The sequence below is a fragment of the Manis pentadactyla genome, chromosome 3 (genome assembly GCF_030020395.1).
Source record: "Manis pentadactyla isolate mManPen7 chromosome 3, mManPen7.hap1, whole genome shotgun sequence".
In the NCBI taxonomy this organism is placed as follows: domain Eukaryota; kingdom Metazoa; phylum Chordata; class Mammalia; order Pholidota; family Manidae; genus Manis; species Manis pentadactyla.
In genome coordinates, this window is record NC_080021.1 from 198,659,392 (window position 1) to 198,683,785 (window position 24,394).

Genomic DNA, 24,394 nt, shown 5'->3' on the forward strand with positions numbered 1-24,394 from the left:
TTATTTGCCTGTGACATCCATTAATTGCCTTTTCTCTAATACAGGTCCTTCTGTTATCCTAGAGCTGTCTCTCCAATACTGTAACCACTGGTCACATGTGGCTACTTAAATTTAAATAAAGATTAGAGAGTTTCTTGGTTGTACCACTCACATTTCAAAAATGGTCAACAGTCACACGTAGCTAGTGGCTCCTGTACTGGACAGCACAGTTACAGAACATTTCCATCATTATAGCAATCTACTGGACAGCAGTGTCAAAGAGAAATACTATTAGACTATTGGAACTGAGCAGGCTTCTGTGGTTGTCTGGTCCAATTTCCATTTCACAGATGAAGAAACTGTCGTCCAGAGAGGCTGAGCTATCTGTGCAACATCACACAGCTTTCCCCTCACTTAAAAGACACAAGTCTGATGGACATGGGTCCCAGAGCATCTCTTCTCTCTGCAGGCCATGCCCAGTTGGCTCTGAGATACCCCATCTCTGACCTCACAGGGTCACAGGGATTAACCATCTCAGCTGTCAGCACAGAGGACACTTAACTTCTCTGTACCTCATACACCCACTCTAGACCCTCCCCAGAGCCCTACACCAGCAAAAGATGCTTTGAAAAGCCTATATAATATGAGGTTTTCCTCATGTTCTATCTGCCACATTCTAACTTCATTTGAGGGTAAGTGATGGGAGAGGTGAGTGGATGAAGATTCAGTGAAACATAAACAGATAAACGATAGCTGCTGCCACCTCTTACTAAACCTTTATTTCAAGCCCTTATCCATAGATTTTTCATTAAATTAGGGCTTCTCTGTTCCCCAGTAAGTTCAAATTAGCTCACTTTAAATATAAAGTCTGCATATTTTCACACAGAATGGTTCAAAAATCTCAATTTATTTGTATGTGAAGAATTCAGTGACAGACCAATTTGTAAATTATATATGCAAGGGAAGAATTTGGCCTTTTGGTTTTCAAGTTGCTAATTTGGAAGGGTGTTATTGATAGGAAGGCATTTCAGAGACAGGATATTTTGGAACTGAAGCTGTAGACTAGTGGTAAGTTTTCCGATTAAAAACGAGTATGACTTTAATTAACTTAAAGCTAAAAAAGATCCCCCTAGAGTAGGGCAACTTTGCTGTTTTAATGTTTGCAAGAACACCCCCTAGTAGCAGAAAGGACAACTGCTTGGCAGTTGTGAGATAAAAATCAAGCCAAAGGATTTTAGGAAATGCTATTTCCAGCTCTAGGGAGGGAGCTGAGCCTTTAATATGAAGTTGCAAATAGCATACACACCTCAAAGTCTGGAAGACTCCACAGGGTGATAGTGATGGAAAGGGTGAAGGGCATGTGAACAAAAAACCAGAAGAGCGAGGTGACAAAGCCAAAGAGAACGGACGAATGTCAGTACAATTCTAATATTTTATATCCATTGTATTTATTTTTAAAATTTTGGTGGTGTGGATTATGTCACAGAAGCTTTTAAAGTATTTTTCAGTATAAAATGTAATGGTCTATCTAAAACAGCCCACAGTGCTAAAAGTAATATAGTCAAAGTCATTATGTGTCCAATCCTATTTTCTAAGTAGGGATGGAGAGGTTACCTTTAGATAGTAATTGATTAAACATAGGATGGTATTGTTTTGGTTGATCAACTGTGTACAGACGTTCCCTGTAGGCTGCAGTAATGTCCTGTCCTGCTCAGCGTGGAGGGTGGACAGACAGACAGTGAGGAGGACACCAAGTGTGGAGAAGCACAAGGTGGCAGCCGGATGCCGCACAGGGATGCCTGGAGTGAGGATGCCAAACCAGGGGGCTTCCCCCCTCCCGGGACAGAACACGAGGGGCTCCTGTGGGAAAGCCTGGTGGGGAGGTGGGAGAGATGAGGGCAGCCAGGGTTCCGGGGGGGCTGCCCGTGAAGAAGGGAGGAAAGGGGCGGGATGAGGGAAGCAGGGGACAGCGCTGGCTGCATATTAGGGAGTGGGGAGGAGGGGCAAAAGGTGTGTCCCTGAGGTGGGGTGAGGCAGGGCAACCTGAAGGGGACAGAGGGGCTGAGCACTCCAGCTGCCTGCGGACAAAGAGAAGAGGCAGAGACAGACTGACTGACGGGTATTTGTCCTCAGGAAACAGATGCTTCAGAACTGTAACTGTAATAGATTTCAAAACAACAACCGTGAGATAATTCATTTCCCTGAAGAGAGGCAATGTTAAAGGAATTAAAATGGCAGGGCTGCCCATGAAAGACAGACTCCCACGTGACGCTTTGTATACCACCCCTTCCTAAACAACAGAAAAGTATAAAGACCTCTGCCCCCAACACCCCTCCCCCACTCCCGTGAACTTTGACATGGAATGGGTTATGCTCCCACTGAGGCTTTCAAAGTCCTAACTGGGTGACTGCAGGGGGCATATGCTGTGGCCATGGGACAGAACAGGGGCCGATTTGTGTTGCATTTCTCTATGAGCTTCTGGAGGTCAGGAAAGACCCTAGTCTTGTTTCTGTTCCTCTCCTAACACACTTAACACACAGCCAGGTGCTCTAAGATGTGGGGTGAATGAAGTGCCTGGGTAGCAGGGCCGAGGGAGCTCCTACACTGCTGGCTGGCTGGCAAAGGGGATTCCCAAGGTCCCTTCCAATGCACAGAAGCTGTCTCAAAACTCTTACAAATAGTGGTAAAATATGCATAATATAAATTCACCACCTTAACCATTTCTAAGTGTACAGTGCAGAAGCTTTAAGTGCATTCACGTTGTCATGTGCACAGCTTTGAAATAAAAAGTGGCAGGTGCCCCGTGCAACGAGCCAGGCTCTAAAGAAAGAGGCAAGCAAATAGCAAAGGCATGACAATGACATGAAGCCCCACGCACTCTGGGGACCTGTTAAAATAGCTGGGATAAAACAACAAAGTTCTTCAGATACCCCCCTTATCTGCCCTAATATTTGTTTTCCTCCAGTTTCTGCTTTGCAAAGTCATTTTTTCCATTGGGGAACTTCCCCTCCTAAGTTTCTGGAGGACTGTGGTGGTGGTGGGTGGGGTGGGGGGGTGTTTTGCTTTTTGGCCATGAAGGAAACTTTCTTCTCTGCAGATTTTGGCCTTCGCTCTGAGCAAGGAAGGGAACACAGGACGGCTGAGAGAACCTTGGGAGTAACAAAAGAGTACAGCCTACTTAGGCACAAAGCAAACTGCCAAGGATTCATAACCATAATCACAAACTTTGCTGTGCTGCTATAAATATGGAACAAACTGGAGGGTGACTCATTTGCTAAGATCATGTTCAGAGAGCCCGAGCCGCGCCACTTTGGGTTTAGAGCCAAAGTCGAACCACTCTTTTCTTCCTTCCCCTCTTTCCTCTTGTTTAAATGGTACAGAACATCATGCTTAATTCTTCTAAAGAAACCCTCCTCGCCATCTGTGATATTATTCATCTGATTTCTCTGACAGACTCCTTCTTTTTGCCTCTTAACACAAGTTGACTGTATAAAACATGTCAAACATTTCTTAAACATTTTGCAAATAGTCGCTGAAGTAACCACCGTGGGTTTTTTTCACCAAGTATAGAGCAACCTTTTCTTCTTGCTTTGAGCAGTGAGGGCCGCCGACTCTCAGAAAGGCCAGTTGCCTCTAAACACCCAGCAGAAGGTGGCTTCCTGCCAGCAGGAAGGGGGCCTCTACCTAACTGTGATTTTTCAACTGTTCCCCCAGTTGCAAAGCACAGCTGCTAGGCTGACTCTGTGAGATGCCTATTGTCGGCACACCTGGCATGGCCATGACAAGGAAGGCTGCCTTGAATCACCATTATTTGCTAGTTTTAACATTTAGCTGCAAAATAAACAGTGCCTCAAGATGACACATCTCATGAGGTCTCACGGAGGAGTTCCCGAAAGAACTGATGTACAACGTGTAGGGGTGAGCAGGGCCAGACATTACTTCTACAGAGCTTGAGGAAGTGAATCTTAAAATTAATTTTAATGGACTTTAAATTTAATAGCCAGAGGTCGCTAGTGGCTCCTGTGTTGCGCTGTGAAGGTCTAGATGCTCTCCAATCCCATGGCGCACCACAGGGGGAAAATCTCACGTAGGACATCTGTCAGGCTTTGGTAACACACTCTTCTCCTTTTACCAAAGTGCTAGAAGCCAATAGTGCAAAGATGAAGGCTGATAACGTGCTATTTGCCCAACTGGCCTGGAGGCCCCTGAAGGCAGAGACTTGTCTAATTCTCCTTGATTTCCTTTAATGAGCAGCATATGTGCAGACTCAACACTTAACATAGCCCTTTAAAAGGTGCAGAGACCACTGGACACAATTAATCTCCACCTGGCCCAGGTAAGTGCCATTAGTAGCATTTTCTGTAACAGCGCAAATGTATCGTATCTGTACTGTTCAGATCTTAGCCTGTACTTTGGCTTCTAAACCCTTTATACTGTTTAAATGAATTGGAAAAAAACTGATCAGCTGTCAGTATGGCCTGTTATTTATCCCTTGAGAGCTTGAGTCCATTGCCTACATGTGGTTCTTGAGCACTTGAGGGTTGGGGGACGGAATTTAAATTTTATTTTAAGTAATGTAAGTCTGAATAGCCACATGTGTGGCTACTGTACTAGACAGTGAAGGTCTAGATGCTGCACAGTTCCATGATGGGATACAAACCATAGTTGGAGGATATGACATGGAGTGTGTGACCAGGCTTCCCAGAGCCCTCGGTCAATTCCCTAAACCCTCTTTACTCTTTCACCAAAATGACAGACTCAAACTGGCTCAAGTCATGCATGCCTGCACTCCTGCCTTATGTAGCTAGATTTACAAAACAACAGTGTCATACAAAGGAACTCACACCTTTCCACCACCGTAGCCTCACCAGGGCTGCAAGTTGGAGCAAGACATAGCAATCATTTCAACAAAAGCAACATCCAAGCCCAGGTCACAAGGAAATAATGACCAGAGGATTATTTAACCAGAGGTGTTAATAACATAGATAAGCTGGAAACCATGGTTGCTAAGGTCAGGGACAGCAGAAAGGTAGCAACCTCACACAGAAGTGGCAAGTGAGATTTGCAATTCACCAGTGATGGCTAGAGTACAATCAGGATGTACTTAATGATTTAATGCAAGTAGCACAGAGTGGTAAAAATTTACAGATTAACTCAAGTGACTTTTTGCTAATCCTTTACTATTAGGGGAGGCATATTTCTATATTTTGGGCATAGTATGGAACTTAACGGAATGGATACCCAGTGACTGTGGCTGACTTCTTAATAGTTGATTCATTCCTATTATACTTTAGCTTAAGATGTCATTTATTTATGATCTGTCTTGTCTGCATTAAAAAATGATTTGAGGTAGCTTACTCTAAAATGCATAGATACAGCAAAACTGTGGTCTCATTAAAATGAGAGAAAAAAATAAGACCTATTAATAAGGCAAGGAAGGAAGGACAGGGACTGTATCAGGAACCTGAGTTAATGGAAGCCAATACAGTTGAGTATAACATGAGCTCTGAGCTCCCTGGTAATCAAGCCAAAAAGGGAACTAGTGAATTAGATATATCTTATTGAATAATAAAAGGACTCAAGCCAGTATTTGGGGAGAGAGATTTTTTCCTGGCCTTGAGATGCAAACGGAGATTTTTACATTAAAAAAAGGGAAGTGGGGCCATAAAAGAATTTAAAGCAAACTGATGAAAATTTGTAACAAAGAAAATCAGAGATGTTCCTTGCATATTTTTCATACTATTCATTAAAAATGAAAAGAAAACAATAACCCTGAGGACATACTGTAGATCTGAGGCGGCTTTCTGTGGAAAGGCAGAAATAAGTCTATTCCCAGTGATCTGGAATCCTGCAGTGGTAAAACTTGGACAATCTAGAGATATACTACTGCAGTTAACATGGCTACACCTCTGGAATATGAAGTGATTTAAAATGGGCTTTGCTCATGAACTGGAGAGGAGAGTATTCAACAGAGCTAACCTATATGGAAAGTAGGTCTTTGTTGCAGACAAAAAATAAGTGAAATCTCTAGACCCTGAACACACAGCTTGTCTTCCTGTGCTGGAAGGAGGGGTCTGATTTATGTTCTGGCAGGGAGCACTCTAGGGAGCTGGCTACAGGCTCAGCCCTTGATGCCTCTTAAATGGACTGAGCAAATTCCTCAATAGCCAAAACAAGCAGATACACAGAATGAGAATAAGCCAAGTTTCTTACTCTCTCTGTGGGCTTCGGTTCTGAGAAACCTCGGAATCGCTGTCTTTTGGGGACAGGGAGCCCTTGTATGTGTAGAACACATCTTCGGTTTCAGTGATGTATGTCATCTCGTTGGCTAGGTTATCTGCAGAAGAATGCCGTGGCTTTCGGATCTCATGCCGGAGCCGAGGACTTCGCCTGGGGGAGGGAAAAAGGCTGAATGCGAAATACTGAAAGCAAATTCCACTTAAAAATTGTATCAGGTACCAGAGATATAACTTTGTGCCCTGACTCTTCTAAGAATGCCTGAGCTAATGCTGTTGGAAATTAAGAGCCAGTAACCCATTCCTGTACCCGAATCCACCAAAGGCCTCGTGGGGCCCCCCGTACCCTCAGCCCAGTAGTGCAGTCCTCCAGAACAGTGGCATCAGCTTTATAAGTCAGCAGATGAGATTGGTTTATGCCCTGTGGGAAGTGATGAGTGCTGATTTAGGGTGAGTTAGTCTTCAAACAGGACTCAAGCTCTCAAGGGATAAATAACAGGCCATATTGACAGCTGATCAGTTTTTTTCCGATTCATTTGAACAGTATAAAGGGTTTAGAAGCCAAAATACAGTTTTTGGCAAAACTCATGCTTATTTCAACTACATCCCTTCATGTGAATTTCACTTGATCCAAGAAACGTTTGCTTTTAAAAATACATCCCTCTTGTGGTATGAGAGAGGCAGAGCAGCACCACCCTGTTCCCCTAAGAGCAGTGGTAGCTTTGTGGCCTTAGGCAAGTAGAACCACCTCTCTGGGCCTCAGCTGCACCTACCTGCTCCTGAGAATGCATCAAACGAGGAGATGTTCTCAGGATGCCTGACGCAGCACCTGGGCATCCACTCCTGTGGCTGGGATCCCAGGATGCCAGGCTTTCTGAATCCTGCTTCCCTTCCGTTTTTTCCACCTTCTCCTTCTGTTAGCCATTTCTCCTTGGGACTGTCGGGGCCTCCACCATGTGCAGTCTCCCTGGCCCCAGATAAACAGTAACAACTACATCCAAAGTGGAGTAGAAAGGCTTGTGACACCTCAGGAGAGGACCTATAAATAGCATTAAGAGTCCAGGCCACGGGTGCGGCAATATCGAACCCCACTGTTCTGCTGGGTGCTGTCCTCTGCTGCTGCTGCTTAAGGGATGTTCAGACAAATTAAGGGACTACTTTATAGCCTAAATTTACCACTTTAAGATGAGATGTCTAAATCTTGGGACCCAAGAAGCAAATCTACTTAGTCATGCTATGATTTCTAACACTAAATACCATCATCATCCCTGCCCAGAGCATTTGGGCCTAGTGGAGGGGCCTTACCCAGCAGCCCCGCACAGTTCCTTTCTGTGTCTACTTTTAGAATGTCCCTTAGTCTTAGCAGATCCCTCCTTGGGAAGCAGACTCACTCTGTTGTTCATGAAATGATCAGAAAGCCACACTCTTATCTCAGCATGGAGCTGGGGCAATGTTTTCAGCTTGGTTTCTGCTCCTGCAGACGATGCCTGGCTGTTCTGGAAGTCATAAAAATGGCCTGACATCTTTGAAGAACATTATAATAAAATAATGATAATAATAGTAATTCTACCCAATCCTTTTTTTACAGCTTACAAAAAGCACTTGTACATGATCATTTCATTTGTGGTGATTTTTATGACTCTTTTCACAAATGGGAAGACTGAGACCAGAGAGGTACAGAAACTTGTTAATGAAGAGAAGAGCCAAAATCTGAGTCTGGATCTTTTAGATACAAATTCAGTGCACTTCCCCGTTTTGCAAAATTGCCACTTCCTTCCTTGTAAGCTGAGTCCCCGACCTTAGGAGGTGGCAGGCTACCTCCCCGTGCACATTTGCTACTATTGCTGCGGGTTCACACCCTTGTGTCAGTTCTATCACATACCTTTATTAGGTTTTCTCAAAGTTTACTTTATGTGATGGTAATGGGAACTGCAAGATTAAATAAAGCTAAATGTATGTCTTTATCACAGGGCTTCTCAGAATGTTACTGTGCTAGAGTGTGCTGTCATGCCAAGAGAAGAGTTCTGGCAGGCTGTAGTTCTCAAACCTAGACCGAGTCATTTTTTGAAAAAGAACACCCAGCATTATACATGAAAGAAAATGTTGGCTAGACTTGTGCATGTCATGAAAAAGGTTACTTCTGCAATAGTCAAATGTGTAAAGGTAGCTCTGATTGTAGGACGTCTACACTGAGGAATTTATTTTTTATTTTGGAAGAGATGAAGTGTTTACTGGTGGGTAGTACAAAAAAAGGACATACCAGTTGGGAGTAACAGGAGGGGACCGAGAAGGTAGACTCTTGGTTTCTAAATGTTCCACTGATAAAGATCTCCGCATGGCTGGGTTCCATACCATCCCTCCAATCACTTTTTTGCAATACTGGTTATTTATAGACCTGAAAAACCAGATGCAGGTTCACTTTCTACACTGACATGTTCAACAAGGAAGAAATTACAGTGTAAGTGAAACAGTCTACACATGCTCAACTCCCTGAAGGTTGACTGGCTATCAACCTTGGTGACACCTGCCAAGGTTACTAGGAGTAGAGGTACATGGGTCAAAAGTTATTCCTCTCTGTCCTGGCTTTTTCTTATGTAATCTCTTCTTTTTTAGTGAGAGTATTTTCTTGTCCTTACTACTACTGCAAGCACTAAGATGCTTTCAGAATATACTCAAACCTTACCAGATGAGGAGTTTCAGTGTAACATAGAAATATGGTTCGAGGAACTTCAAGGAACGCTCACTTTACTCACACTGGCATGAGTTCGAACATTAATCATCCTCCCCGGCGCTCTTCATCGCCCTAGCTGGCAGAGGCCATCACTGTAAGTCCCCAATAACTCTTTGAGCCAAGACATGAGAATATGCTTAGACCATGTTCTCTGAATGTGCCAAGCCGAAGATTACTTCTGAATTTTACCTATACCTAGAGAATTTAAATCTTAGCTATACAGATCCCTGACAGAATGATATTTGAGAGGAAGCCAGTTTAGGGGAAAGTCAGTTCTGGCAATTTCTAAGTTCTAAACAATGTCTTACTAAAACATTCCATAGATCTCCTGGCACCCTGAAACCGATAAACCAACAAAAAGCAAAAGAACAACACAAAATACCCCCCAGAATATCAATGTAGTTATTTACAATAAGAAATACTATTTCACCCTGATCAAAATGATCTCACTAGGAGACTCTAACATTATAAATCAAATTACCATTGATGGAGAGCATAGCATCAGAACAAAAGGAACAAGCTAGATGATTCAAAGGTTTAATGTAGCAGTTCCCCAAAGTATGTGTCACAGGTAACTAATAGGTACTCTTAAAAAAAAAAAGTTCCATTATCCCATAAGTTTGGAAAATTTACTGAATGAATTTCCTTAAGTAGAACCTTGCAGGAGGCCCAATATGCAAATGTATAGATGTATCTCTAGGGATTGGCAAATCACAAAACCTTAGGCCTCAGTTTCCTCATCTATAAAATAAGGATAATAAGGTCATAAATTTGCAGTACCCTGAAACTGGTACTGGTAGTAAAGAGCTGCCTACTAGTGCTCCCAAACCACCCCTAATATTTCAAGTGACCTCAAGTGTGCAAGCTCTTTGATTCTTGAATCCAGGCTGGCCTGTGACTGCTTTGACCAAGAGTAGCCGAACGCCAGTTCTGGGCTTAGCCTTTAGATGACTGGCTGCTTCTGCCTTAGGCTCTTGGAGCCCGAAGCCTCTGCATAAGAAATCCATCTACCCTGCTGGGGAGTGCATATGAAGAGCCCTTGAGAATACAAGGAGAGGGTGAGGGGCCTAGGTGAGTCCAGCCTTCCAGTTATTTCATCACTGTACCAGGTATGTGAGACCCTCAGAGCAGATCAACCACTTATCACCGAGAAACCCCAGTCTATACCACATGGAGCAGAAGTTGGTGGCCAAGACCTTCCCAAATTCCTCACCCACAAGACCTTGAGATACGATAGCATGGTTATTGCCTTAAGATACCAAAATAGGGGTGGCTTATTAGGCCACAGTGGATAACTAGAACCCATTAGCTACATTCTACAGATGAGAAAATTAAAACAGCCAATTAAATTGACACAGGTAGGATTTGAACACAGGTAGCTCAGCAACAGAGCCTTTGTTTGCTCTCAATTGCTTTCACTATGTCACCTCTCAGAGCTGGCCCAAAAGATTAACCCCCAACCCACATAAATACTACATCCCAGTTGGTTATGTTCATGACTTTCCAGTAACAGAGCTACTGAATATATAAAAATACTAGACAGTATGATAAGAGCTAAAAATTTTTAACACATATTTGCCTTTGGTTCATCAGAAGCTGAGACAGAGTATTTTGTACCATAAATATTATCATTGATATTAACAAAAATTTGCTACTTACTGAGTCTATAGTTACTAATGACTATCAGTATAAAAGGAAAGTCACTGGACTAGTCCGATAGTCCCATGTACCAGACAATGGCTCAGACAGGGGTGTTAGTAACAGCCCATCAGCAACAATGCAAAATTATGAAAGCAATTTTTCAAACCAATTTAGGATTATAAGAACAATTGGATAAACAATTTCTGCCATATCTTGTTATCAGAAGGTGGTCTCAGAACAAATGAATACACATAAATATAAGCTGCATTGTTAGTTTATCTAGAAAATAAATTTAGATTAAAATTTAGATGAAGTTACAAGTTGAAAAATTATAGATTAATTTCTCTCACTGTACTGCTCATTACACACTTTCAATAAGATTTCTTTAGATAACAGTACGCATGGGATTGTTGTAAGAATTAAATATAATTAAGTATGGTACAAAGTAAGCATTCAATAACTGTCAGCTGTAGTTATTACTGTTATCTCGTGGTTGCTATTATGTAATATATCCTAAAGTTACTTGACTTGGGAAATCTTTACTTCTGATCATTCATCCATTATTATGGAGCATCTTACAGAATTAATATTCTGTGGGAGATGCTGTCTAGGTGGGTACAGTCCAGGGAAGCCCATATGCCAGGCGCCACACGACCCTCAGAGTCACTGCCACGGACACTTACTGCTTCCCTTACTGTGACATGGTAAGGGAACAGCTGCAACTCTGGCTGCCTGGGGGCTACGAGGACAGCAGAGTTGAGGAGGCAGAAAGGAAGGACGGCAATATGAGAAGCACCTGACTATGTTCAGAAAGAGACCTCTGACCGTGGTTCCGAGGCCCAGTGCCTGGGCCCCTGTGTGATGGAATCCCTTCCCCTGACAGAGGATGTCAACTGCCCAGCCGTCACCAGGACATGTTCCCACCACGGTCTAGTGTGGTGTGGACACTGGCCCTAAAGCATACTCACTTTTTGGGGTTCCTAGAGCCCATAGTCCAGTACTGAGACAGAACATTCTTTTCCTGAGGTAGTAGCTTCTTTGCCTGAAAGAATGTATGGTGCTCGACACAGGATTTCCATAAGTTTTTGCAAGATCGGTAATTTAACATGTTGAAGGCCACAATATGTTCCCTGGATTCGGTCTGAGAGGAAAAACATAGTAGAGATTTAATCTACATAGATGTAGGGGCAAGACTTCACAAGCATTTTATGCCCACATCATTGGTAAGCAGGTAGGATGCAAGAGAAAACTGGCTTCCGGACGCCTCAGGCCACCAACCAGTGTCACAGGAATATTCAAGAGAGCATTTGCCAACCACCTTACAAACACAGTAAAGATGACCAGAATCTGCTCTTTATCATCATTTGTGGTCTCTCAGGAACATTTTGATTTCAGATGTGCTTCCATTTCTAGGTTGGATATATTTGGAACAACCAGGTAAGGGCTGTTTGATACATTTCTTTTAAAATTTAGCTCTGGGAAAAATCTCTCCTAAAGAAATAATCTTCCACCTATCAGACAACAAAAATTGTATAACCCTTTGGATTTTTCTCTTTGCACAGAGTCAAGTCAAGTGCTCATATATAACAATCATTTCAATTATTTCCTTTACCTTCATCCTAACTTGAATTTAAGTTTTCTGCTTTCCTGTTAAATTACCATCTTGCATGTTTTGGTGCCACCTTGAATCCTGCACAGGGCCAGGGGTATTAGGAGACCCAGATTCTAGTCCTAGTTTGCTCTAAGCTTTAGTATTTTCATCTAAGCGCTTATTGCTCAGTGGAGATATTTAAAGTTACATATTACCCTGGAAAAATTGGGAAATGGACACAGTGGCATTAAGTGAAAAACATGTAGCATAACAAGATGGAGTGTGGTGTCCTGGAAAGAGCAGGCATCTTTGATTCAAACTCCAGCTCTTGTGGGAACCTATTTCCTCACCTACAAGTCCTCCTCCATGTGGGCGACCAAACTGAGTTACCAAGAGTGCCGTGGACCCCTCTTATGAGACACACATGAAGGCTGCTGGGCACTGCCACACATCAGGGGAAGGGACTGACCCTGCACACATTCACTGCTACTCTGCGTGGGCTCTGTGCCAGCTGCTCTGACCAGTGCTCTTTAGTTTAATCCTCATGATGCCCTGAGAAGTGGGCATTATTGCATTTCTTTAAACAAGGTGAGTTGGGCTAGGGGAGGCTAAATAACCTGCCCAGCTGGTAAGTGGAGGAGCTAGAATCTGAACCAGTCGTCTCTGACTCCAAATCACGTTCTTTCTCCAGCCAGATAAGCAGAGAGAATTGCACAGAGAACTGCTGGGTCCTCTGGACTCTGATTTCAGTTTCCTTTTCCACCCCACACCATGCTCTTTCTTCCCTGTTATACATATGGCAAACTGTTGTTGCCCACCAAAGAACTAAGAGCTGAAGCAGATAAAAATACGAGGAACAAAGCAAGCAGGAATATAACTTACCTGTTTTTGTCGCTGATGTATAAAGAACTTTTTCCTTTTGAAAGAAATTTTTAGGATGTTCACCCTGCAAAAAAATTTTAAAAAATACAAAAAAAGCACATAGGGATCGGCCAGGTTGTAGCTGATGCCTCTCAGTGTGTGCCCTCTATTCCATGAGGATGACGACGAGAGGCTCTCAGCTTGCTTGCTAGGGTTTACTTCACGGTGCACATGGGGGCAGGCCCATTGCCTTGGCCAACACCAAGTAGCTGACTGACGTGGAGTATCACACTAGAGCGACTGGATCATGATGCAGCTTTTAAATAACAAGAACCCCGGGCAATGTGCTCTCTGCTGTCAGCCGCTTTTGTGATACTGCAGCTCTGCCGGAGCTGGTGTGTACCTGGGGAGGACAGCTGAGGGCAGTGTGGAGCAGGGAGAGGACAGACAGCAGCCTGACAGACCCAGGTCCACATTCCAGCTCCGTTACTTAATAGCTGTGTGTCATGCAGCCTCTCTATTGTTTGCATCATAACACAATTACATATGTAGTCACCATTAAACGAGCATCTTTTATATGCCAGGTCCCCTACCAAAAGCTTTACAAGCAGTCCCTCAGCCAAGCCTTGTGACAGTCCTGAAAGGTACACATAATTACAGTTAGTTTTCAGACGAGGAACCTGGGGCTGAGATATACCACCTAAGTACTTAAGGTCATTCAACTGGGAATGCCTGGAGCCAGGGTCTGTGCCTGCATTCTTAAGTCCTCTACTATAACGTCTTCTAAACGGTGGGGACAGCACTGCCTTTCCCCCGGAGTTGTCTCATGAGGATTCAAGTCTGGCGGGTCCCCTGAGTTTTTAGACCAGAACTGAACACTTGGTAAAAGTTCAATGACTGACTAAGCACTGATAATGCAGTTCCTGCCCAGAGAAGTTCTCGAAATTCTGCCTGGGGACTCCTTAGCTGCAATACCTGCCTTGCAACATTTTATCCATATTTCCAGAGTATCCCAACCCACTGGGCAACTAGAGGGAAGGGGATGTCAATGGAAATCAAATGAATTTTCCCAAGTGCTGAATCTGGATCAAATTTAGAGGTAAAAACCTTGGGGAAAAGTCTCTACCCCTTCTTTGGAAATTACAGTTTAAAATTAGAGGTAACATTATTTTTGTTCAGCATAATTTTAAAGCATGATTCAGAAAATAATTAGAACTGGTTTGCACTTACCAAGGATAGAAACTTGTGCAAATATATTTTCGGTACACAGCAATGCCCGCAGAAGCGATTCCAATCATTAGATCTAAGTTGTGCAGATCCTGGACAAAAAGGAAGATCTCAGATTCACAGAGTGTTACAGTCATGCTTATGCCCTCCGGTAACTACAGCACCCACGCTTTTATAAATAGCAGTATGTATAAGCTCCAAAGGGAAAATGTTATGGAAAACAGGCGATGGGTACTTAAGATCCAAGGCCCGAGCACCAGATTCTTCTTAAGTCATCACACCCTGCCTAATGGCCAACACCTGGGTCCCACCGGTTTCGAAAGTTACCAGACAAGCCCACCCACTCCACAGAGTCTTGAAACGAATATTCAATTTTGTATTTACAACAATTAGTGTTAGATATCATTATTACAATCAGAAAGGCCTCACCCCTGCACAGCTTTAAACAGATCTCAACTCCTGAAAAGGCTATAGCTATTATAATGAAGTGTAGAACTGGTGACACTAAAACCAATTAATAAATATTGCTTATAAATCCAAAATAGTCAACATTTATTAAGAGCCTATGAGCTAGGCATTGTCATAGACAATGAAGATATAGAAGGAAGATATAATGACTACAAGCTCTTTTAAATCTGTTTGGGAACAAGGTGAGTATAAGTGGACAAAAATTTAATAAAACATTTCCTTCCCCTGAGTTATCTATATTCCTATTTACCCCATTAATACTTGTAATTATAAAGAAGGGGCAGAGTGCAACTCAGTTACCACTGAGCGTGAACCTGAGGTTTACCACTTAACTGGCTGTGTTATTTTGGGGGACTGAGCCTCAGTTTTTTCTTATGCACAATGAAGATTACCGAAACCACCTTCAAGGGTTTTAGGAGGTTGAAATTAGAGAACAGAAGAATGTACAACAGGGCATGGCATTAGGTAGGTGTAATAAACGTTCGTTCCCTTTTGCCTGTCAAGAGATAATGGGACAAATCCCTTATGAACAGTGACATGAACACAGGGAATTCAAGAAACTGGCCAAAGCAAACAGTGTTGAAGCCATGGCAAGTTGAGAGAGTATTCACTACTGGGCCCCTGACTGAAATTACATGCTTAAAGCTAAACCACATTTGCATGTGAAAACCAGGGTTGCATTGAAACACGATGCCTGTGATCAAAATATAGGGGAATAGTAAGCAGGTGGGAGAGGAAAACAAATTACCAAGTGAAATCAAAATTGAGTGCAGAATAAATAAATGAATGACTTTGGTCGAGCTGTGACCTGGACCTCAAATCTCCTGGTTCTGGGGACTTTCATCTGTAACTCAACCCTGGCAGTCTGGATAGTTACTGTTCACTAAATTCCCATGCCCATCCCCATTTCCCAGCTCCACTTGTAGAAGGCAGGGCCATGTGACTAGTCATAGCCAATGTGCTGTGAGCAGAAGTGATGTGTCTCTTCAGGGCCCAATCGTTTAAGAGCTGGCATGCAACCCTCAAGCTTCCTCTTCCCTTGTGACAGGAATGAGGCTACGTGTGAACTTGGTGAAGACACAAGACAGAAGCAACCTAGACTGCTGAGTCACTGCACGGAGCATGGATGCCCTGTAGAGTCGCAGGGACCATCACAGACTTCCAATTACTGAGAAAAGAACTTCATAGTATCAAGTTATTGATATTTACGGGGTTTTGGTAGAATGCAGCCAGGGATAACACAACTCCCTCTGACACAATGGGGGTGTCAGCCAGGCAGGTAATCATCTGGGCTCAGGACCCGCAATGGGTCTGGGGTACAGAGAGCACCGATCAACTTGGACAGATATAAAGCCCTCTTCACCACTGAAGAAAGTTCGCCACAACATTCTATTACAGACAAAATAATATTTGCAAATGGCATAAAAATTAATGGTGAAGTTCCGAAGTTGATACTTTGTGAGATCCCATAACGTTTTCCTAGTTTATTACCTATGTCTTAACTTGCCTGTTGCAGTTATGGGACTGAAGTGAGACAAAAGAAGCAAAAAGTGGTTCTATGAATTGCAAAAAATACATAGATGCAAAGCTTTGGTCACTTAACTTCCTTGAGCCTCTGTTCTCTTACTTGTAAAATGGGATGATTAGGATACCCATTTCATAAAGTTGCTATAATCTTCAAATGAGATCTATGGTCTCATATGAAAGTATCTGGAACAATGGCTAGTATGTCATACTTGGTGTTCAATATTTGCTTCCTTCTGGATATGATGTGGGCCAATTATGGTAGAAAATGTAAGTTCGGCTGCCAATTAGGGCTGGAGTCATGTACTTGAACCACTACTTATGTTGTGTGTGACCCTTGATAAGTCCCTGAGCATCAGTTTCTTCATCTGTGAAATGGGGGTAATGATAATACTTATCTCATGGCATTACTTACTCATTAATTACTCATTGACAATGATATAGGATATAAATAAGCTACTGTGTCCAGCAGATAGAAACTACTCAGGAGATGATACCAATTTTATTTAAAAAGTCACAACCATTTACAATATTGATCATCATAGCACAATTTTTAATACACCACCATCTTGAGTAATTAGTTCTAATTTGCACAGCACTGAGATTAAATAGAAACCTTGGCTTATTGAAGTGTTACTTGGAAAGTGGATTTATGTACTTTTTGCTTCTTTAACTATAACGTGAAATGGTCTTACAAAAATTACTTGTTTCTAATCCCTGTAGGCCCCCCACCAAGTAAAAAGTCTTCAAGTCCTCAATTGCAAACATGAAAAGAGCATTTGGACAAATAACAAGCAAATTCAATACTACTTTTCAAACCTTGCAAATACCTTAAAAAAAAATCTGAAAAAAATATAGAAATATCTTATACTGGAAAAGAAAGTATGCCAAAGAAGTTTTCAAACTTCCAGAAATTAAAGTCAAAGTGGTTTTTAACCAGCATGTGCCAAGGTACGTACCCTACCACAGTGTAGTTCCACGCCATAGAAGTCGAGGGTCCGTGCTATGTTGATAAAGCAAGATTCAGCTTCTGATTGCTTCAGCCCACTACAGAAGAGAGAATATGCAGAGTTCACCCAATAAACAGAAGATATTAACTATAATTTTAAAAATAAAAACCTAAAAATGTGGTAACATTCCTGTAAAATTTCAATACCTTTTGTTACGAAACTTAATCTAACCCTAAATTCCACTAAACCAGCTTTTTCTTCTTGTTCATTGAATATGAACTCATCTAGCCTGCTAATTTCTTTATGAAATAATAGATCTTATTTAATAAGCTCTCAATAGTTAGAGAAGACTGTCACCTTTAGGAATTCCCACCCTACTTATTCCAAGTGGCTTACTTAACATGTGCTCTTTAGGTCTTTATCTATCCTTTTAGCAGCAGCCTCAAACTTGCACATGTCACTGTGCTATTTTAGGACGTTGGCTTCTGCCTGGGGGAGCCATTCTGGGAGATGGGATTGGCAGTGCCTTTTAGAAGGGACACTGGTTATTTGGCTTTTGTTCTCATGGCCTTCCCAAGGGTATGAGGTCTCCTGAGACCCGGCCTTCTCGGTCAAGGTGGCCCTTAGTTGACCTACATTAAACAGCTACCACAGCAGCTTTTGAGTAAAATGAGGCAAAGGAAGAGGCATCTGGCATCTGGTGTACTTGCTGGGATGGAGGCTTGGCCCAAGGCAGCTGTGAAGACGGGTGCTCCCTTCTGGAAGCAAGGCAGTTTCAGGAACTGCATCAGAAAGGGCTTGGGACTCACCCAGCCTGTCAGCACTTTACTCTATGTGCCTAAAACTCATTAATACCTGAAAGAATGGCCCATTTCATTAAATGTGGTAAACCATTAAAAGGTTTGCCTGGTAGCATCAGTTTGTGGGGCAGTCAGATTTAAAATGGGCATTTCCTTCAGGGAGAACCAAGTGCTTTCAATGACATCCTGAAAAAGAATGCAGAATCACCCTAAACTTTACTGGATTTTACACTTCACAGAACTGCAAGTTATGCCAAATATATCTGCCATCCATAACAGCTGGAAGGTTCACAAACCTCCGACATCTTAAAAGAGGATTCATGAACAAAAGGAAGGGAAGAACACATAAAACACAAAGGGACATGAGGTCTGACAATGCCTGACCTCGGTCCCCAAAGTAGGCCACCCCACCCCTCCTCTCACCTGTGCTGTTCATGGAGCGATTCCACCTTCGTTAAAAAGTCATCATTCTGATCTGGTATAAATTGACCATCAGAAAGATAGCCCGGATGATGAATGGAAGAATTATAGTCTCCAAAATGAGCTATCAAAACAGAATGAGGAAGAAATTGCCTTTTCAATATAGTCTGTATTTACAAGCATCAATAGCATCACAAGAAAAAGATTAACTAGAAATACTCTTCCAAGAAGATCTGTCACTACATGAACTTGAGTTTCTCATTTGCTCCAGTTTCCACATTCTCTGAACCCTCACTATGCGCTAAGTACTGCCACAAATGCACAAACTGAATTCTTTCTCCCCCAAGGCCACCTGAGTAGGAAAGGGGGAGGCTGCTCCAATCTGGGGCCTACTCAAACCCCATACCTGTTTCCTACTCTGTGGTCAGCCGAGAAGTTTGCACTTATACCCCTGGATAAAGAAAAATGGATGAACCCACTCAGGAAAAGGCCACGCTGTGCATGCCAGGCACTGCAGGATTTCTCTCTGTAGAAACCCAAGGTTATTGTAATGCTGGACCAACCTCCTTTACCAAATGGATGTGGGCAGAAGGGAGGTCATGTGGACCCAACTACTGTCTGCATCCTGACCTACTCCCTGGATCTCAAGGAACGTGGAGAAAGGGAGCCAGGTTATGTTCAGAGGCAAAGTGGGGCATGAGTGGAGCTCATGAGTCTGGGCCCTGGCAAGGCAGTGCACAGAGTTCTGGGGAAGAAGGAATTATTCTTAGGGGAGTCAGAAGACAAGACAGATGCTGGGGCTGTCATGGAAATCATGTTGGGACTTGTGACCCCAAAAGAGGCAGGAGATCCTTAGAGGGGGATTTCCGGAGTGGTCCCTGGTCCAAACAGCACTTCTCGAGATCCTTGAGGGTGCTATGCAGACATGATTTACTGATGTCTATGGTGTGATCGGTATTCCTGAGAGCTGTGCAGTGCCCAACCTGTGCAAGTGTACATGCTGTCCTGAGGACTCAAACCTTCTAGGTGTCCGGAGTATTGAGGAGACTGGGAAAAGGCACTCTGGGTGGGCAGCCAAGTATTTGGCTTGTGGGGCCCAAGGACACCTGCTTTGCTTCTCCAAGATTCAGATTTTGCATTTGTATAAAAAACAGGAGTGAGACAGACCATATCTAGTTCTGATGGGCCATTAATTCAGTACTTCATTTTCTTGACAAAAACAAATATTATTTCATTTTTTTCTTAAAAAATATTAACCTAAATCTTTCTAAAGGTTTTAATGAATTCTTCCTGCAGCTGGCTTCGATGCCTGCCAGGTGGCTTCTGAGGACTCATGTTTCAGAGAACCCATTCAACACAGGAAATTTCTAAGCTAAGTGACTCCTTCTCTTTCACAAGGACAGGCATTGGGGAAAGCTGTGGTGATGCTTCACAGTCAATCCCAGAAGGAAACGAAATGAGCCAGGTGGCTGTTTAGTTGAATTTCATCACAAAGTTAAAAGGTCAGATGCAAGGGTATCCTACCTTACAGCCACGTGGCCTTGCTCACCCTCAATGGCCATCACACACAAGGGCTGCTCTTTGAGATCTGCACTGTAATGAGTGGATCTGTTTCCTTCTTACACTGTTCCTTGAAGGGGGCCAGTGAGTCAGACTCATCTTTAGGGCCTAGCACACATGAATGGCACACAGTGGGGGTGCAGGGATGTGGTACTCAGAACTGACCTGTACAGAGGCACCTGCAAAGTTCAATTTTGGAAGGGGAAGAGGGCAGAAAGCCAAGTGATCTAAGCATGAAGGCTTCGACAAGGGTACCACAGGCAGTTAAGGCCAGCCAAATATGGCTAAGCGGTGGACAGAAACGTCAAGGCTGTGTGATGTAAGCACAAGTGTGACAATTCAGTTGGTGCATGGTTAAGTGCAAAGCAGTGCAGTTACAGGAAACCATTTAGATGCCCTGACATACAGACCCCAACAAGGAAAGCTTGAGCAAACCATACTGTTACCTTGTTCAAATTCCTCACATTAAAGGGGAAGAAACTAAGGTGCAGAGAGAAAGGGCTTACCCCTCTCATGGAACTAGAACCCAGGTGATGTGCGCCCTGGCTAGGGCCCCGCCATTCAACCTGCCTGCCTTGGTGTGAGCTGTTCCCGGCCATTTGCTGATAACAGTGATCATGTCCCCAGAGGGCAATGAAATGCTTTTTTCTGAGCCTCAAGGCAGAGTCCCGTTAAATTTTACTCATTTGGTTTCATTAGCTCATGGAGACCCTCTTGGATCTTGATTTGATCATCCATCATATTAGCTAACAAGTCCCAACATGTATGCCTTTCTGTAAACATGACAAGCAAGGTTACCTCGTTAGTCAAGTCACTGACAAATGTCTGAACCCAACATGTAACCAACTAACCTCCCCCAGAGTGGTTTTCCCTTGAAATCTTAGTTGGCTACTCTATGCAAAGTGCTGTGCTAACCACTAGGGGGAAACAAAGTTAAGCACTCACAACAACCATTTGCAAAGCACAGGAGGGTTTCCCGTTGGTTTCAGTGACGTCATCCCACTAGATAACCCAGTGACAGGCATTGCCTTCCCCCCTAAACAGACAGGGGATTTGAGACTCAAGGAAGTGACCTGGCCGCTGCTGCTCAGCTGGGAGCTTGGAGCCTACATTATGACCACAGTCCCTAGGCTTGATCTACTCGCTCTACCACACACCCTAACTTCCAGTGACACGCTTTTCTGCTTGTGGGGAGGCAACATGTACAAAAGAATGGGAAGTAAATGCTTATGTGGGGAGTAACTTGTCTTTTAAGTTCCGTGCATTTTTCTGGTTAATATTTTATGTTTTGCAAAAAAAAGAGTATGTTCCAGGTACTCAAATGCACAGCATTTCAAGCTGCTGAGAAAGCCCTTTATTTAACCTGCTATTCATACAATGTCAACCTGATTTTGGAGACTCTTCCCCAGAGTCACCACCAGGAATCTTTTCTGGACTCCCTTGTCCTTCTCCCCAAGGCAGGATGGGGTGCATCCTGTGGGCTCCTGCCAGCCTCAGCTGGTCCATCTCTGCCTCCCCACTGGGCTGGAGACCAGTGTGAAGAGCAGCAATGCCTTATCTGTCCGTACACCCCCAGGCTGATGCAGAATCTGCACAAGGCAGAGGCTCAATGGACATTATGGAATAAATATGTATTTCCAAAAACTTCATTCTTTAAGCTTTGTGAACACTTGACAGGCTACCAGCAATCTTCCACCCAGTCTTCTTAAGTACAATATCTACACTTTACTTCTTATCTAGTAAGAAATTGTGCTTTTGTTTCACTCACCACGGGTAGGGCTCATCTCTGTATTAGACACCCCTCTTGGGACAATTTGGCAAAATGTATTAGATAAAATTTAGGCATACTCTTTGATCCAGCAACTTCATATCCAAGGATTAATCTTATGGAAATGCATGCACAGAAGTGTGGAAAAAGGGATATTTACTGCGGGTGGAGGAATAAAGAGCTTACACTTAAAGCTACTTGCCTGGTAACTCGTGATTTTATTAGCATTACAGTCAAGCTGGTGTTTCCGATGAAGCTAGTTTGCACTTCATAGGTGCTAAAAACTTTCCTTAGCCCCCATTCTATCACTCCTTTGTAGAGGGGAACCTGACCACTGAAGCTTAGAATAGGATTTTTTTTTAACTTGGCTGTTAAATTTTACTCTAAATAGAGAACTGTTTACAACAGGCAGTTCTTTAGACAGCTTTTTTTTCTGGGCAGACATGGAGAGTAAGAGTTAACACTTGCCATGTGCCAGGCACTCTTCTAAGAGCTGTACGTATAGTCCCTCATTTCATCATCACTACAACCCTATGAAGTAAATACTGTTACCAACCCCACTTGGCAGACGAAGCTGAGACCTAGAGAGACTCAGGGTCATGCAGGTATAAGGGGAAGAACGAAGACCCAGGTAATATGGCTTCAGTCTGCTCTCACTGACTCAGTTCACAGTGATGGTCTAGCTATAAAGGGTTTCTATAGATCACCACCACATGTATTTGGATCAAGCAGCCACACTGCGAGTTGCTGTAATTCCCATCATCGCTTCATTTTATAGGTGAGAAAAACCAAGATTCAGGGAGGTAATACCAGGTAAGTGGCAAACGGAGAAGCCAAGGGACCCTGGGTTTTGTCTTAGTAGGGAGCAGGGTCCCTGTTAGCCTCTCCTCCACTCCTGGTATACGCAGGTGAGCAGGTAAGTTGCAGGCCCAGCAACCTCGCTTTTAGCAACCGTGTTTCTGTTCTTTCCTGCTAGGGGAACAGGCACACTCAGGAGACCCTGCCAGCCTTCTTTTGCTATCTGCCTCCGAGAGCAGAGTAGGCGGAGTAGTTCAACCAGGGCTTGCTCTCAGACCTGACTGTCTTGCTCTCCTAACTCCTTACATGCCCTCCCTACCAGCCAAGAGGGTGACAGACCGAGATGGTGTGGGGCTTAGAGGAAGGCAGAGGAACCTTCTTAAGTCTTGAGCTACCAAGCAGCACTGCACGGCTTCCGTGCCGATGTACTGCGCTGGCTCCACACTGCGGGCTACGCAGTGATACTTCACCTTCCGTCTGGTCGTGCACCCCTTCCATCTACCGTATACCACTGATACAGAATATGCTCAATAAAGTCTTGCTCATTGAATGAGATTTTACTCCAGCTTAAACAGGCTTTGATGGAAAATTCCATCCAGACGTTTTATCCAGTGTGGCAGACACTAGCCACATACGGCCACTGAGCACTTGAAATGGGGCTGGTTCAAACTGAGATGTAGTAGGACTGTTTTTCAAAGACTTACTATGGAAAAAAAAGTAAAATCTCTCATTAATTTTGTAATCATTAACATTGATTACATAATATTTTAGATATACTGAGTTAAATAAATTAAAATTAATCTCACGTGTTCCATTTTACTTTTTTAATATGGCTACTAGAAAACTTAAAATTACCTAAGTGGTTCACATATTCCTATTGGACATTGCTGCTTATGACCAAAATGTAACACACTAGCTGAAATGAAACTCAAAAAATAACTTCCTAAGATCCCAGCAGTGTTTTAGAGTGGCACAGAGCAAGCAGCAAGAGGAACCTCCGGCCAGTCCCTTCACCTGGGTCTCAGTTGTCCATGTCTGTGAGGGGGGACTGGTAGAAATATTTGCCCCACTAGGATTATGGAGCTCAAATCCTCTATGTGAGCGAAGGCTTAGGACAAAGTAATGTATGATAGGTGCTTTCTGTTTTACGGGCTCCCCTGGGAGAAAACCTAACACTCCAGCTTATCCACCCTTTCCCCTTCACCACCGCTTCCTTAGCCTACATTCCTGAGCTGGAGGAGAGCGGCAGCGAGGGTGGAAGTGGAGTACCCAGACAATGAGAGACAGGCTTGCCCAACGGGATTCCTGGGAAGAGAGGAAGGGACCTGGTCAAACAGGAGAGGCCAGTAACTTCCTTAACTCATCGACAGGGCAGCGTGGCTGTCTGTGAAACACCCCCTTCGTGACTTACACTGTACTGCATAGGATGCTAGAACCACTGCTGAGTTAAGAGGGCAGGTTAACCTGTCGGGAGAAAAGCATATTAGAAAAGCCACAAGAACCAACATCAATCAGTAACACCCATCTTTTCTTTCTTGAATTAACTATTAAAAAACATCATGAATCATAACAAAGACAATCTTAGGACACAACTCAATAAGATTAACATAACACTAGGCTTCTCTTGAATTAAAAGAAAATGTTTTAATGTTTAAAACAATATACATTAATATAAATACCATGAAGCTAAAGGTCTAATGTTGGGCCAAGGTTTTGGCTGGTCAAAAAAGGTCGGGCTCATATCACTAAAAGGAAAAGTGAGAAAATTATACTTTTAGATCAACGGGCAGCCTTAATATCTTTCTGGTAAAGATGAAGCCTTTTTGTAGGTCTTTCTAAT

At 43.2% G+C, this 24,394-nt stretch overlaps 1 protein-coding gene across 7 annotated transcripts in view; it reads right to left on the bottom strand.

Annotated features, from left to right (window-relative positions):
- PTPN3 (protein tyrosine phosphatase non-receptor type 3) overlaps positions 1 to 24,394 on the bottom strand; it is a 119,620-nt gene that overhangs the window by 24,559 nt on the left and 70,667 nt on the right. For 6 of the 7 annotated variants that reach the window (XM_036903331.2, XM_036903328.2, XM_036903333.2 and 3 more), the window contains 8 exons: positions 23,966 to 24,018; positions 18,432 to 18,552; positions 17,218 to 17,305; positions 14,270 to 14,358; positions 13,061 to 13,124; positions 11,556 to 11,728; positions 8,476 to 8,610; positions 6,193 to 6,369 (listed from right to left, as the gene is read on the bottom strand). In XM_036903331.2, the coding sequence (XP_036759226.2) occupies positions 6,193 to 6,369; positions 8,476 to 8,610; positions 11,556 to 11,728; positions 13,061 to 13,124; positions 14,270 to 14,358; positions 17,218 to 17,305; positions 18,432 to 18,552; positions 23,966 to 24,018 (900 nt within the window). The remainder of the gene's footprint in view (positions 1 to 6,192; positions 6,370 to 8,475; positions 8,611 to 11,555; positions 11,729 to 13,060; positions 13,125 to 14,269; positions 14,359 to 17,217; positions 17,306 to 18,431; positions 18,553 to 23,965; positions 24,019 to 24,394) is intronic. The other variant, XM_036903330.2, reaches the window with a different exon arrangement.